The sequence below is a fragment of the Heterodontus francisci genome, chromosome 34, assembly GCF_036365525.1.
Source record: "Heterodontus francisci isolate sHetFra1 chromosome 34, sHetFra1.hap1, whole genome shotgun sequence".
Lineage (NCBI taxonomy): Eukaryota > Metazoa > Chordata > Chondrichthyes > Heterodontiformes > Heterodontidae > Heterodontus > Heterodontus francisci.
Window position 1 is genome coordinate 7,404,906 of NC_090404.1, and position 16,970 is coordinate 7,421,875.

The following is a 16,970-nucleotide window of genomic DNA, read 5'->3' on the forward strand; positions in this document are numbered from 1 at the left end:
CAGTTGTTGTTAAACTTCCGTATACTAATATCACAAATAGCAACTTCAGGATTACAATTACAAAACTGTTGATTGATGCAACTGAAATTCGTTGAATCATGGAATCTGACAGCATAGAAGGAGGCCATTCAGCCCATCGTGGAAGCTGTTTGAAAGAGATATCCAATCAGTTCCACTCTCCTGGTCTTTCTCCAAATTCCTGACAATATTTCCTTTTCCAGTAATTATTCAATTCCCTTTTGAAAATTACTAATTGAATGTGTTTACACCAACCTTTCAGATAATCCATTCCAGCTCACAGCAACTCGCAGTATTAAAAAAATCTCCTCTTCTTGCCCTTTATTCCTTTATCAATTATGTTAAATCTGTGTCCTCTGGTTACTGACATTCCTGCCAGTGGAAACAGTATCTCACTAACAACACTATCAAAATCATTCATAATCCATCAGCTCAATTAAATCTCCCTTTAGGCCACTCTACTCTAAGGGAAACTATCCCAGCTTCTGTAACCTCTCTGCAGAACTGAAGTCGCTCATCCCTGTTCCAATTCTATCAAACCCCCTCTGCACCCTCTCCAAGGCCTTAAAATCCTCTCTGAAGTGTGGATTGAAATAAATTCAGCCATTATTTCACATTTATATTATTTATATAGATACCTGGTCTCTTAACATTGAGGTGTGCAGTAATCTGAGTGTTATTAATATTGATACCGATAATCTTCCTTGCTCTGACATTGCAGACGGTCACTATATACTCAGCAAGATCAACCTCTGCATCGTTGATGTTTCAACAAAATCACTGTTGTGAGCTGCTGATTGGACATTTCATTGTTTAAAGATTCTTTATAAATACAATTTTTTTTCTTCATTCATGGGATGTGGGTGTCGCTGGCTAGGCCAGTATTTATTTCCCATCCCTAATTGTCCTTGAGAAGGTGATGGTGAGCTGCCTTCTTGAACAGCTGCAATCTTTGAGGTGTAGGTACACCGATAGTGCTGTTAGGAAGGGAGTTCCAGGATTTTTACCAAGTGACAGTGATATCGTTCCAAGTCAGGATGGTGTGTGATTTGGAGGGAAACTTGCAGGTGGTGGTGTTTCCATGCATCTGCTGCCCTTGTCCTTCTAGGTGGTAGAGGTCGTGGGTTTGGAAGGTGCTGTCAAAGGAGCCTTGGTGAGTTGCTGCATGGCATCTTGTATATGGTATGCACTGCTGCCACTGTGCATCAGTGGTGAGTGAATGTTGAAGGAGATGGTTGGGGTGCCAATCAAGCGGGCTGCTTTGTCCTGGATGGCGTCGAGCTTCTTGAGTGTTGTTGCAGCTGTACCCATCCAGGCGAGTGGAGAGTATTCCATCATACTACTGACTTGTCTCTTGTAGATGGTGGATAGGCATTGGGGAGACAGGAGGTGAGTTAATCGCTGCAGATTTCCCAGCCTCTGACCTGCTCCTGTAGCCACAGCATTTCTGTGGCTGGTTAGTTTCTGGTCAATGGTGACCCCCAAGATGTTGATAGCGGGGGATTCAGCGATGATAATGTCATTGAACTTCGAGGGTAGAAGGTCAGATTCTCCCTTGTTTGATATGGTCATTGTCTGTTATTGTTGTAGACATGTCTCTGTTTATATTACAGTAGGACCTGTGCTTGTTGTTCAGAATGTCGAACTTCTCTGTTTCTATTGCACAAGGCCTCAGTTATTACTTCAGAAAATGCCTCTATTCATATTATATTCAGCCTTATCTTTGTTATTACTATGCTCGACGTCGATGTCTCTGCTATTATTACATTCGGCATACTCTCAATTACACTGTAATAGACCCTGTCTCTCTTTATATTACACTGGACCCTGCCGCTGTTTGCATTGCACTAGACCCTGTATCTGTTTATCTTACAATCGACCCTGTCTCTCTTTATATTACACTAGACTGCTTGGTATCATATTTTATTTTATAATGCTCTTGTAAAGCACCTCAGGACTTTTTATTATGCTGATGGCGCTATCTAACTGCAAGTTGTTGTTGCTTCAGTGATTGGATTCTGCTGTTAAACACGTCCAGGACTAAACCATGTTCAATCTGTAAGTGGAGTTTGTTTCTGCTGATGTCAATAACCCCTACAACTGGGCTGGAGTTTAATTTTTACATTTACCAAATAAATCGGATTTGTGTCAAACACACACTTGTTCAGTCCTTGATTTCTCCAGGACAGGAGGAGACTGATTGATGCCCTGTTAGCCACAGTTCTGTTTTTGGGCCTGTTCTCCTTTCTAACTCTAGATCATTCAGTTCTCATAGCTTCAGTTACTCTCATGTACAAGTCCCAGCTCCCCTTCCCTTCCAGAATGCCTCTCCAGCCTTGTGATCCAGGGAAGGTTATCGGTAACACACCCGGGATCACTAAACACAAAACTCACTCTGTAAATCAGTTTCAGCTACTGGACTTAGCCTATGCACCTTTGATGTGTGAATAGAGCATCACGTCTGCATACTCGATTCAAATGTAAACTTAAATCTTCTGAGCAAATGTATTCAACAACAGACGAACACCTCAAATAACTGGCAAAATACTCAGTGAATTACTGTGATCTGGAAAGCACTGGCTGAAAGGGCAGCGGAAGCAGATTCAATAACTTTCCAAAGGGAATTGGATAAATATTTAAAAGAAAGAGTTTGCAGGACTCTGGGGAAAGGGCAGGGGAGTGGGACTAATTGACAGCTCTTTCAAAGATGCTGCCGGCCCTACACTGCAGCTCTATATTGACAGGAGACAGTCTGATGTCCAACTCATTGAGAATAAAGAAAGATCCAAACTCTCTAATAAATCAGCTTTATTTCAAACCATTTGCAGTAAGTTGGGTTCCAATGGCCCTGCTCCCCCGTTCCCAGGATACAAACACTGTGAGCTCTTTCCCAGGATACAAACACTGTGAGCTGCTGTGCCCTCTAATTATGGTCCTGAGGCCGTGCTCCCTGTTTAAAACGCAGTGGCACCGCCTCCCGGAGGTTCAATCCTCTGCTGTCCCCACACACTCTTCCCTTCTTTCTGGAGATCTAACTGTTGTATAATTGCACCAGCAGTTAACAGGTTCCTGTGAAATCCTCCATCTGCTCTTTTCATGCAGACTTCAGCCAATTTATTTGAAGCAGCCTTTGATTAAATGAATTAGCACCTGCCTAAAAATGATCTCAGGTCTATCACAGTAACATGTTAAAATGTTGTAGGATCATTACGAATCATTTTCAGTCTCTAAACTTATACCTGCCGTTTCACTTTTATTCAGGAACAGATCACAGTTTTACTCCAATCTCAGATTTGACAGCACATTTCCAGCATTCACTGTTGTTCTTTTTGATTCTAAACACAGTTGTAAAGGAGCCTTCTGTTCCATGCCCAGGATCTCAGAACCATGGAAAAGAGCGGCTGGGACACATTTCTTACATGCCTCAGCATTAACCCACACAGGGGCTTTGCTGTTCGTGAAGAGAGACGAGAAAGACCAAAGTGTCGTTTGTCCCTCTCAATGTGATCCTGAAGGACTGGGTCCAGGCTGAAGTTCTGTTCCTGCCGTACGATCCTCCCCCAGATTGTCCTTTCTGAGATCCAGCCAGGTGATGTCAAACACTCAGGTGGGAAAGACAAAAACCAACAACAGTGCTTTTAAAACAAAGCTGATTTATTTCACATTCATCCAGAATATTAAACCTCAGCAAAAAATCACAACTGTCAAAATGAACATGGTTCAGTTCTGGATGTGATTAACAGCAGCAATAACAGCAGAATCCAACCCTTCCAGTCACTTGTGAACTCGCTGGTGTGTTAGCAGGTGGGATGACTGAGTGAACCCCCTCCCACACACAAAGCAGGTGAATGGCCTCTCCCCAGTGTGAATTCGCTGGTGATTCAGTAGGTTGGATAAATGAGTGAATCCCTTCCCACACATGGAGCAGGTGAACGGCCTCTCCCCAGTGTGAATTCGCTGGTGTGTCAGCAGGTTGGATGACTGAGTGAATCCCTTACCACAGACGGAGCAGGTGAACGGCCTCTCCCCAGTGTGAACTCGTTGGTGATTCAGCAGGTTGGATGAACGGGTGAATCCCTTCCCACAGATAGAGCAGGTGAATGGCCTCTCCTGAGTGTGAACCTGCTGGTGTGTCAGAAGATTGGATGAACGGGTGAATCCCTTCCCACACACAGAGCACATGAATGGTCTATCCCCCGTGTGAAGTTGCTGATGTATCAGGAGGCTGGATGAATTCATGAATCCCTTCCCACAGTCAGAGCAGGTGAATGGCCTCTCCCCAGTATGAACTCGCTGGTGATTCAGTAGGGCGGATGAACAGGTGAATCCCTTCACACACACAGAGCAAGTGAAAGGTCTTTCCCCAGTGTGCGAATATTGGTGTGTCAGCAGATCCTTTTTACTTTTAAAGCTCTTCTCACAGTCAGAACAATGAAAAAGTTTGGTGTTAGAGTGAACGAGTTGATGTGTCCGAAGGTGGGATGATTGACTGAATCCCTTGCCACACATGGAGCAGCTAAAGGGTCTCTCCCTAGTGTGAATACGCTGGTGTATCAGCATATCCTTTTTGCATTTAAAGCTCTTCTCACAGTCAAAACATGTAAACGGTCTCTTATCAGTGTGAACAAGTTGGTGTGTCACAATGTGGGATGACCGAGTAAATCCTTTCCCACACACAGAGCAGGTGAATGGCCTTTCCCCACTGTGAATCTTCTGGTGTGTCAGCAGGTTATATGAATGGGTGAATCCCTTCCCACATACAGAGCAGGTGAACGGTCTCTCCCCGGTGTGACTGCGTCGATGAATTTCTAGCTGGGATGGGTAATTGAATCCCTTCCCACAGTCCCTGCATTTCCACGGTTTCTCCATGGCATGGGTGTCCTTATACCGCTCCAGGTTGGATGATAAGTTGAAGCTTCCTCCACACACGCATGCAGTTTCTCCCCGATGTGAATGGTGGAGTGATTTTTCAGTCTGTGTAACTGGTTAAAGCTCTTTCCATAGTCAGTGCACTGGAACACTCTCACTCGGGTGTGTGCGCCTCGGTGCTTTTCCAGTCACACTGATGTTTGAAATCCTTTCCCACAGACAAAATAAACAAACATTTCTCCTTCCACATACAAAGGTCGATGATATTCAGACCCTGATGAATTGAGCGACTATCAGATCTTGACGTGATGCTTGGTTTGAATTTCCAGTCTGCAAATGCTCACCCGCTAATACCCTGTAAAAGGAGTTTACAAATGTCATCACTGTCAGTACAGGATAGAAATTCAGAACAAACAATTCCAGTTTCTATGGAACATTTTTTCCCTCTCGTTCCCCCAAAGCTGTAAATTCCTGTCCCACACACTCTCCCTCCTCCCCGTGCTGAAATCCAAACCCATCGCGCCATCTGCCCCATTTCTTTCCTCCACTGCCAGTTTTCTCCCTCCCTCTGTTCTGGCTGGGTTGAGTTCTCCAGCTCCTACGTGCAGAGTGAGAATCAAATCAAACCTCGTGTTCACTGGGACACTGCAGCCTCGCCCATTCTCTTGCGTTACCACGATGGCCGCGCATGCCAGTGACGCCGCCCTACCCAACATGGCGGCCTATACCCCGCTCCCTGGGCCTGTCACTGCAAGTAAACACGGGGCCTGTGGCCTCACGCATGCCCCAGCTGCCGTCCGGCGAAACACAGAGCGGTTTCACCGGTGGAATTTATTCGGACCCTAAAACCCTTCAGCAACTTTCCAATCGCAACGGTGGGCGCTCAGGGCGCAGCCTCCCCACAGTTTCTGAATCTCCCTGTACCGCTTCCAGGGACCTGCTCCAGAGCTGCAGCTTCAACTGGTGACGGAGCCGAGCCTCATCCGCGTCTGCGCACCGGCCTCCTCGAACAGGGATAGGGCGGTTCCAACCCGCGGAGCCTTCTGGGGAAACACACCCTCCATTGACTGTCAATAATTGGAGAATTCACTGATCCGACTGAGATGGGGCTGAAGCAAAATTAAATCAGCTGAACGAAATACGAGAGCCCACGCACATTAATGATTTGAATAAGGAAAGCAAACTACCGTCCTCCCTGACAACTTCAAATACAAATCTTGATTTGAATGCGTCGATGGTCCTTAAAGGGACAGTACTCTCTTTCTCTGTAGTTGGTTGTTAAAGGGATAGACCAAATTAAGGGCAGAGTTTCTCTGCTTGCCTGAGAGAGTCAGGAAGTTTGTTTAAGAAAAGTGTGCAGGAATCAATTCACTCAGTCAAGCACCAACATTTTCACATTGATAAGACCAGCTCGTTCATACTGGCAAAGATCTTTTAACTGTTCAAAAAATAAGAACTTAAAAAGCAAAAATAATCTGCAGACACATCAATCCATTAACTCAAGGGACAGACTGTTCACCTGCTCTGCATGAGGGAAATAAATTACTCATTTATCCAACCTGTTGAGACACTCGTGAGTTCACAAGAGTCAGAATCTGCTATTAGTGCTTGTATTAATCTCATCCAGGTTTGAATCATCTTAATTCTGACAGTTAAGATGTGTTTCTACTGATATTAATAACCCTCAACTAGGTTGTAGTTCAATATTCTGCAGAGCTAATCAAAGGCTGAAGGGTCAGGTAAAAGTCCTGTGATTGTCTCCAATTAGTTTATTTTTACTTTTGTGAAATACTTCACTCATCAAAGGACTTTTCAAATACTGAAAGCTACCACAAATGGAGCAAAGCTCCATTAAACAATTGATCATAAACTGAACTGAAGCTCCTTCCAAATGAATCCGTGATTTACTTGAACTTCTTTCAATTCAGTATAGTGTATTCACTGCTCACAATGTGGTCTCCTCTACATTGGAGAGACCAAACACTGACTGGCTGATTGCTTTGTGGAAAACTTCGTTCAGTCTGCAAGTATAACTCTGAGCTTCCAGCCTCCTCCTCCCTTTCACTGACTCGAACCCTGTTACCTTTCTACCTTTTCCTAGTTCTGATAAAATGACACAGACCTGAAATGTTAACTGTTTCTCTCTACATTGTTGCTGCCAGACCTGCTGAGGATTGCACCCCACAGAGACATCACACACTGCTCCCTGCCTGGGACAGCTCAGGGTCAGACTCTGAACATACTGCACCCCGTAAGATAGCCCACCCATTTCAGGTATCAGTCTAGTAAACATTCTCTGTTCTGCCTCCAATGCATTTACATCCTTCCTTAAACAAGGAGACCAGTACTGTACACAGTACTCCAGATGTGGTCTCACCAATGCCCTGTATAGCTGAAGCATAACCTCCCTACTTTTGTATTCAATTCCACTCATGATAAACAATAACACATTCTATTAGCTTTCCTAATTATGTGCGGTACCGGCATACTAACCTTTTGCGATTCATGCATGAGGACACCCAGATCCCTCTGCATCTCAGAGCTCTGCAATCTCTCACCATTTAGATAATATGTATCTTTGTTATTCTTCCTGCAAAAATAAACAAATTCACAATTTCCCACATTATACTCCATTTGCCAGGTCTTTGCCCACTCACTTAACCTATCTATATACCTTTGTAGCCTCCTTATGTCCTCTTCACAAGTTACTTTCCTACTTATCTTTGTGTCATCAGCAATCAGCAGTTCCTGAATATCTCATCTCTTTCTGATAGGTTTAATAACATTGGTAGGAGCGAAGCTATTGTCTTGATATACTTGAACATAATAGCATTGAAAGGGAGGAAGTATGAGCTGTTTTAGCGAGCTTCAAAGTGGATAAATCCCCAGGCCTAGATGAGATGTATCCCAGGCTGTTATGTGAGGCAAGGGAGGAGATTGCAGGGGCTCTGACACAAATTTTCAAATCCTCTCTGGCCACAGGAGAGGTACCTGAGGACTGGAGGACAGCGAATATGGGACCATTATTCAAGATGGGTAGCAGGGATAAACCAGGCAATTACAGGCTGGTGAGTCTAACATCAGTGGTAGGGAAACTATTGGAAAAAATTCTGAGGGACAGGATTAATCTCCACTTAGAGAGGCAGGAATTAATCAGGGATAGTCAGCATGGCTTTGTCAAGGGGAGATCATGTCTAACAAACTTGATTGAATTTTCGAGGAGGTGCCTAGATGTGTAGATGAGGGTAAAGTAGTTGATGTAGTCTACATGGATTTCGGTAAGGCTTTTGATAAGGTCCCACATGGGAGATTAGTTAAGAAGGTAAGAGCCCATGGAAACCAGGGCAATTTGCCAAATTGGATCCAAGATTGGCCTAGTGGCAGGAGGCAGAGGGTGATGGTCGAGGGTTGCTTTTACGATTGGAAGCCTGTGACCAGTGGTGTACCGCAGGGATCGGTGATGGGACCCTTGCTGTTTGTAGTGTACGTTAATGATTTAGACGTGAATATAGGAGGTATGATCAGTAACTTCACAGATGACACGAAAATTGGTGGGTCATAAATAGTGAGGTAAGGCTTAGATTACAGGGCGATATAGATGGGCGGAGCAGTAGCAATGGAATTTAATCCTGAGAAGTGTGAGATGATGCATTCTGGGAGGGCTTTTAAGGCAAGGGAATATACAATGGATGGTAGGACCCTAGGAAGTACAGAGGGTCAGAGGGATCTTGGTGTATTGTCCATAGATTACTGAAGGCAGCAGCACAGGTAGATAAGGCGGTTAGGAAGGCATTTGTGATATTTGCCTTTACTAGCCGAGGCATAGAATATGAGAGCAGGGAGGTTATGATGGAGCTGCATAAAATGCTAGTTAGGCCACAGCTGGAGTACTGTGTACAGTTCTGAGCACCACACTATAGGAAGGATGTGATTGCACTGGAGAGGGTGCAGAGGAGATTCACCAGGATGTTGCCTGGGCTGGAGCATTTCAGCTATGAAGAGAGACTAGAAAGGCTAGGGTTATTTTCCTTAGAGCAGAGAAGGCTGAGGGGGGACCTGATTGAGGTATATAAAATTATGAGGGGCATTGATCGGATAGATAGGAAGAAACGTTTTCCCTTCGCGGAGGAGTCAATAACCAGCGGGCACAGATTTAAGGTAAGGGGCAGGAGGATTAGAGGAAACATTTTTTCACCCAGAGGATGGTTGGAATCTGGAACACACTGCCTGAAGGGGTGGTAGAGGCAGGAACCCTCACAACATTTAAGAAGTATCTGGATGAGCACTGGAAATGCCATAGCATACAAGGCTGCGGGCCAAGGCTAGAAAATGGGATTCGAATAGATAGGTGCTTGATGGCCAGCACAGACACGATGGGCTGAAGGGCCTGTTTCTGTGCTGTATTACTCTATGACTCTACATCAACAACTGGCACCTGTACTCGATCACTGGTCTAAAGCCTGGCTACCCGACCAAACCCGAATACATGTGTCAGGTTCGCGTCGAGTCGGGCATTTAAAAATAAATGCACTGGCCGAAGAGGTAGGACAGTTTAGAGGCGCAGTGGTTAGCACCGCAGCCTCACAGCTCCAGCGACCCGGGTTCAATTCTGGGTACTGCCTGTGTGGAGTTTGCAAGTTCTCCCTGTGACTGTGTGGGTTTCCTCCGGGTGCTCCGGTTTCCTCCCACATGCCAAAGACTTGCAGGTTGATAGGTAAATTGGCCATTATAAATTGCCCCTAGTATAGGTAGGGAAATATAGGGACAGATGGGGATGTGGTAAAAATATGGAATTAGTGTAGGATTAGTATAAATGGGTGGTTGATGGTCGGCACAGACTCGGTGGGCCAAAGGGCCTGTTTCAGTGCTGTATCTCTAAAAAAAAACAGACTATAAAGGAACAATGATCTCAAAGACAATCTCGTGCAGCATGTCTGGAGGGGATGTGTTGAATCAGGTTCAGAGGGATTAAATTATATATGTCTTCTATATTAGACAATCAAATTAAAATCTGGAACTCAGATGGGGATATGGATTGGTGTTAGGCGGGAGGATTTGGATCAGTGACTCCAGGAAGTCGTGCAATTAGAGTGACGTTATTTCCAAACTGATTCCTGTGATAACAGTCATCCCATTGCTATCTGTTGGTGTAAGACTAATTTAAGTATTTAAAGTGGAGACCACAGGCATGTTAAAGGATGATATACACAAGGAATTTGTGAAGTGTCCAAGGAGATTAGTGAAGGGAAAGGAAGGGATGTGGAAGGCACCAGACGCTTCATGTTGTTCCTGGTGAAGTGCGGGGTGGTTGTGTCAGGTTTTACACAACACACGGTCAGCCTGTGGTTTCACCCTGGATGAAGAATCTCCAAATTGTACCATTCAAATCACTCAATGGGATTCTCAGAGGACCAACAACGTCTGCTCGGAGAGAGGAAGGTTTGTGTTACAGCTGATGAGAAGCAGCACAAACACACACGGGGACATATCTTATCCCATCGGGTGGACAACACTTTGCCTCACACTCACCAAGCTGACAAAAAGCAGGATAAAATATCGATGCCTGTAAGGACCACAGTGTTAGAGAAATTCAAGTAAACATTACCCTCCAGGTAGTTTTGACCATCCAATGCCACCCCTTTCTCTAAACCTTAAATCCATATTGAACAACATCTAGGACAGAGGCAACAACAAAAATGATAACATTAAGTAGTTTATTACCATCCTGCGTGATCAGCCCCAGTGGGAGATAGTATACAATACAGGACAACATCCAGGATAATTACAGCCTCAACTTTCCTCTTGATATTACAGATGATGCTAATTATCCTTATATTGATGGTCTGTTTGATGTAGAGAGCTCAGAGACAGGTTACAAGGAGAAAGAATAGAATGGAAATGTTTGCACTGACCAAGAGATAAGCTTTGAGGTTACAAAAGGAAGAATCGTTTTGAGCCTCGAGATGGGGAATGTGGACAGAGGTCAGCCAGGGAAGACCCGAATAATTCTAAGATTTTTATTATGTTTCAGTGCTGTATCTCTAAACTAAACTAAACTAAACATTTCTCAATAGTAAAGAGACATATACACATTTAAACTAAGAATCTGCAATAGAAACAGGTTCCAAAAGGTCATTTTGATGAGATTAGAACCTGTGAACAGATGTTACCAGATTAATGATCTGAAAGGACAGGCACGCACGTTTTAGGGACCAAGCCAAATGTTCAGAACATGAAATGAATACAAATATGTTATTAAACCTATCAGAAAGAGATGAGATATTCAGGTACTGCTGGTTGCTGATGACACAAAGATAAGTAGGAAAGTAACTTGAAAAGAGGACAGAAGGAGACTGCAAAGGGATATAGATAGGTTAAGTGAGTGGGCAAAGACCTGGCAAATGGAGTATAATGTGGGAAAGTGGGAAAGTGGGAAATTGTCCACTTTGGCAGGAACTATAAAAAAGAAGCATATTATCTAAATGGTGAGAGCTCTGAGATGCAGAGGGATCTGGGTGTCCTCATGCATGAATCGCAAAAGGTTAGTATGCCGGTACCACACATAATTAGGAAAGCTAATAGAATGTGTTATTGTTTATCACGAGTGGAATTGAATACAAAAGTAGGGAGGTTATGCTTCAGCTATACAGGGCATTGGTGAGACCACATCTGGAGTACTGTGTACAGTACTGGTCTCCTTATTTAAGGATGTAAATGCGTTGGAGGCAGTACAGAGAGGGTTTACTAGACTAATACCTGAAATGGGTGGGCTGTCTTATGAGGAAAGATTGGACAGGTTAGGCTTGCACCCGCTGGAATTTAGAAGAGTAAGAGGTGACTTCATTGAAGCATATAAGATCCTGAGGAGTCTTGACAGGGTGGATTTGGAAAGAATGTTTCCCCCTTGTGAGAGAATTTAGAACTAGGGGTCGCTGTTTAAAGATAAGGGATTGCCCATTTAAGACAGAGATGAGGAGAAATTTTTTCTCACAGAGGGTCGTGAGTCTTTGGAATTCTCTTCCTGAAAAGGCAGCATAAGCAGAATCTTTGAATATTTTTAAGGCAGAGGTATATAGATTCTTGATAAGCAAGGGGGTGGAAGGTTATCGGGGATAGGTGAAAATGTGAAGTAGTCAGTTCAGCTATGAACTTATTGAATGGCGGAGCAGGCTCGAAGGGCCGAGTGGCCTGCTCCTGCTCCTAATTTGTATGTTCGTATGTACAAACTATAGAAAAAGCAATGATGATATTGCACAGACTCACTAAAGAGGATTACATCATTTACATGATGAATTAATGGGTTAACGTGTTCTGTTTTTATTAAAAAAATAACCAGAATGTGTTGACATGTTATCATGTTAGCAAGACATTACTAAAACTAAAACGGTTCAATACACAAAAGCAGACTAACCAGAATAAAATGATGCACTCACAGCTCTTTCTGATGAGTCCTCCGGTGAGTATCCAGTAATCTCACGGTCTCGGTAGGGAGTGGTTTGTGTAATAGAAATAAAAACATTAAACCAACGCCTCATTGTTTCCCAGTTTCCGAGCATGTTTAAAGGGGTTCTGGATACAGATAATCCTGTAAAATCAGTGTATATTTATCCTGTTAGGGGGTAAATCACCCTGTACTATTATCAAACAAATCCCAGGGTCTTCTGGGATTATCAGCAAATTTGTTTCCACACAGGAGGCAGGCTTCTCTCCACTTTGTATTTAAAGTTTATGCTGATGTGATGACTGATTGCCTCCTGTCTCTCTCACACACGCACACATGCGCACAGCATTGCTTCCCACACTTACTGCAGGTGAATGGACTCTCCCCAGTGTGAACTCGCTGGTGTGTTTGGAGGCTGGATAAATTTGTAAATCCTTTCACACATCGGGACAGAAGAACGGCCTCTCCCTAGTGTGAACTCGTTGGTGTGTCCAGTGGTTGGATGAATTGATAAATCCCTTCCTACATTTGGAACAGATAAACAGCCGCTCCCCGGTGTGAACATGTTGGTAATTCAGCAGGTCAGTTGATCCTGTGAAACCTTTCCCACACGCAGCAAGCGAATGGCTTCTCCCTGGTGTGAGTGCTCTGGTGTAACAGCAGACTGGAAGACTGAGCGAATCCCTTCCCAAACACGGAGTAGGTGAACGGTCTCTCCCCGGTGTGACTACGCCAATGAATTTCCAACTGGGATGTGTAACTGAATCCCTTCCCACAGTCCCCACACTTCCATCGTTTCTCCGTGGTGCGAGTGTCCTTGTCTCTCTCCAGGTTGGATGATCAGTTGAAGCCTTGTCCACACACAAAACACATGTATGGTTTCTCCCTGCTGTGAATGATGTGATGTTTTTTCAGGCTATGTAACTGGTTTAAGCTGTTCCTACAATCAGTGCACTGGAACACTCTCACTCGGGTGTGTGTGTCTCAGTGTTTTTCCAGTCATACTGATGTTTGAAATCTTTTCCCACAGACAAAAATTTCTCCTTCCACATTCAAAGGTTGATGCCATTCCAGTCCTAATGAATCGAGCAACTCGGTCAGATCCTGAGGTGATGTTGGGTTTGAGTTTCTAGTGTATAAATTCTCCCCTTCTGTTGGTACAGGATAGAAATTTAGAGCAGACAGTTCTAGTTTCTATCGAACATTTCTTCCTCTCTTGTTCCGCCAAAGCTGTAAATCCCCGTCCCATACACTATCCCTCCTCCCTGTGCTGAAATCCAAACCCATTGCACCATCTGCACCATTTCTTTCCTCCATTCCAGAAGTGTTTTAAGAGAATGGACCTAGAGAGTTGTGATTTCATTTGTGTGGAGAGACTGGAGAAGCTGGTGTTGTTCTCCTTAGAGCAGAGAAGGTTAAGTGGAGGTTTGATAGGGGTGTTCAAATCATGAACACTTTTGATCATTTTTCCTTATTTACTCTGTTTCCAGTGGCAGAAGTGTTGGGTTTGTCAAGGATGACCAAACTTTAGAATTCTAGGCTGGCTTTCTCTCATCAGTCATACAGATTAAAGGCATCAGTCACTCTCTCCTCAATTATACATCAGCAATATTCAAACACTTTGCTATTTAAGAAAGACGTCTGATATAAACCAAACACACAGTCACTGACACCAATCTCCTCCTGTCTGATATAAACCAACCCCACAGTCACTGACACCAATCTCCTCCTGTCTGATATAAACCAACCCCACAGTCACTGACAATCTCCTCCTGTCTGATATAAACCAACCCCACAGTCACTGACACCAATCTCCCACTGTCTGATATAAACCAACCCCACAGTCACTGACAATCTCCTCCTGTCTGATATAAACCAACCCCACAGTCACTGACACCAATCTCCTCCTGTCTGATATAAACCAACCCCACAGTCACTGACAATCTCCTCCTGTCTGATATAAACCAACCCCACAGTCACTGACACCAATCTCCTCCTGTCTGATATAAACCAACCCCACAGTCACTGACACCAATCTCCCACTGTCTGATATAAACCAACCCCACAGTCACTGACACCAATCTCCCACTGTCTGATATAAACCAACCCCACAGTCACTGACACCAATCTCCCACTGTCTGATATAAACCAACCCCACAGTCACTGACACCAATCTCCCACTGTCTGATATAAACCAACCCCACAGTCACTGGCACCAATCTCCCACTGTCTGATATAAACCAACCCCACAGTCACTGACACCAATCTCCCACTGTCTGATATAAACCAACCCCACAGTCACTGACACCAATCTCCTCCTGTCTGATATAAACCAACCCCACAGTCACTGACACCAATCTCCCACTGTCTGATATAAACCAACCCCACAGTCACTGACACCAATCTCCCACTGTCTGATATAAACCAACCCCACAGTCACTGACACCAATCTCCCACTGTCTGATATAAACCAACTCCACAGTCACTGACACCAATCTCCTCCTGTCTGATATAAACCAACCCCACAGTCACTGACACCAATCTCCCACTGTCTGATATAAACCAACTCCACAGTCACTGACACCAATCTCCTCCTGTCTGATATAAACCAACCCCACAGTCACTGACACCAATCTCCTCCTCTGATATAAACCAACCCCACAGTCACTGACACCAATCTCCCACTGTCTGATATAAACCAACCCCACAGTCACTGACACCAATCTCCCACTGTCTGATATAAACCAACCCCACAGTCACTGACACCAATCTCCTCCTGTCTGATATAAACCAACCCCACAGTCACTGACACCAATCTCCCACTGTCTGATATAAACCAACCCCACAGTCACTGACACCAATCTCCTCCTGTCTGATATAAACCAACCCCACAGTCACTGACAATCTCCTCCTGTCTGATATAAACCAACCCCACAGTCACTGACACCAATCTCCTCCTTTCTGATATAAACTAACCCCACAGTCACTGACACCAATCTCCTCCTGTCTGATATAAATCAACCCCACAGTCACTGTCACCAATTTCCTCCTGTCTGATATAAACCAACCCCACAGTCACTGACACTGATTCAATGAAGAGTGCAGGAGGGCATGCCAGGAGCAGCACCTGGCATACCTAAAAATGAGGTGACGGCCTGGTGATGCTGCAACACAGGACTACTTTCATACCAAACAGTGGAAGCAGCCTGCAATAGACAGGGCTAAGCTATCCCACAATCACAGATCAGATCTGAGCTCTGCAGTCCTGCCACATCCAGTCTTGAATGGTGGTGGATAATAAAACAACTGACAGAAGGGGGAGGCTCCACAAATATTCCCATCCTCAACAATGGGGGAGCTTAGCACATCAGTGCAAAAGATAAGGCTGAAGTATTTGCATCCAGAAGTGCCGAGTGGATGATCTATATCAGCCTCCTCCTGAAGTCCCCAGCATCACAAATGCCAGTCTTCAGCCAATCCAATTCACTCCACGTGATATCAAGAAACGACTGAAGGCACTGGATACTGCAAAGGCTATGGGCCCTGACAACATTCCAGCAATAGCACTGAAGAACTGCTTGCTGCGCCCCTGGCCAAGCTGTTCCAGTACAGCTGAAACACTGGCATCTACCCAGCAATGTGGAAAATTACCAAGATATGTCCTGTGCACAAAAAGCAGGACAAATCCAACCTGGCCATTTACCGAACTATCAGTCAACTCTCAATCGTCAGCAAAGTGATGGAAGGGGTCGTCGACAGTGCTATCAAGTGGCACTTGCTCAGCAATAACCTGGTCACTGATGCTCAGTTTGGGTTCTGCCAGGGCCACTCAGCTCTTGACCTCATTACAGCCTAGGTCCAAAGATGAACAAAACAGCTGAACTCAGAGGTGAGGTGAGATTGGCTGTCATCGATATCAAGGCAGCATTTGACCGAATATGGCATAGAACCATATAAAAATTACAGCACAGAAAGTGGCCATTCAGCCCATTCAGTGTCTGTGATGGCCAAGAAAACTAGCCACCCAATCTAATCCCACCTTCCAGAACCTGGTCCATAGCCTTGCCGGTTACAGCACTTCAGGTGCATGTCCAGGTACCTTTTAAAAGAATTGAGGGTTTCTGCCTCCACCACCATACCCGGCAGTGAATTCCAGACACCCACCACCCTCTAGGTAAAAAAGATTTTCCTCCTGTCCCCTCTAATCATTCCACCAATCACCTTAAATCTGTGTCCTCTGGTAACTGACCTCTCCACTAGGGGAAATACGTCCTTCCTGTCTACTCATTCTAGGCTCCTCATAATTTTGTACACCTCTATTAAGTCACCCCTCAGCCTCCTCTGTTCTAAGGAAAACAACCATAACCTATCCAATCTTTCCTCATAGCTGCAACTTTCGAGCCCTGGCAATATTCTTGTAAATCTCCTCTGTACTCTCTCCAGAGCAATTATGTCCTTTCTGTAATGTGGTGACCAGAACTGTACACAATACTCCAACTATGGTCTAACCAGCATTTTATACAGTTCCAGCATTACATCCCTGCTTTTGAATTCTATACCTCAGCCAATAAAGGAAAGCATTCCATATGTCTTCTTCACCACTCGATCGACCTGTCTTGCCACCTTCAGGGACCTGTGGACA

General features: G+C 44.6%; 2 protein-coding genes across 8 annotated transcripts in view; both read right to left on the reverse strand.

The window, feature by feature from the left end:
- LOC137348993 (zinc finger protein 229-like) overlaps nucleotides 1–16,970 on the reverse strand; it is a 22,370-nt gene continuing 5,400 nt past the window's right edge. For 3 of the 7 annotated variants that reach the window (XM_068014237.1, XM_068014233.1, XM_068014236.1), the window contains 2 exons: nucleotides 12,299–13,479; nucleotides 1–5,242 (listed from right to left, as the gene is read on the reverse strand). In XM_068014237.1, the coding sequence (XP_067870338.1) occupies nucleotides 3,793–4,887 (1,095 nt within the window). In that variant the 5' untranslated portion in view covers nucleotides 4,888–5,242; nucleotides 12,299–13,479 and the 3' untranslated portion in view covers nucleotides 1–3,792. Of the gene's footprint in view, nucleotides 5,243–5,514; nucleotides 5,913–7,380; nucleotides 7,478–12,298; nucleotides 13,480–16,970 lie in introns of those variants that run through there. The other 4 variants (XM_068014234.1, XM_068014235.1, XM_068014238.1 and 1 more) reach the window with 4 other exon arrangements.
- LOC137348557 (zinc finger protein 239-like) overlaps nucleotides 12,766–16,970 on the reverse strand; it is a 6,800-nt gene continuing 2,595 nt past the window's right edge. The window contains exons 3-6 of the mRNA XM_068013856.1: nucleotides 15,465–15,534; nucleotides 13,334–13,479; nucleotides 12,939–13,153; nucleotides 12,766–12,850 (exon numbers count right to left, since the gene is read on the reverse strand). Of these exons, the coding sequence (XP_067869957.1) occupies nucleotides 12,766–12,850; nucleotides 12,939–13,153; nucleotides 13,334–13,479; nucleotides 15,465–15,534 (516 nt within the window). The remainder of the gene's footprint in view (nucleotides 12,851–12,938; nucleotides 13,154–13,333; nucleotides 13,480–15,464; nucleotides 15,535–16,970) is intronic.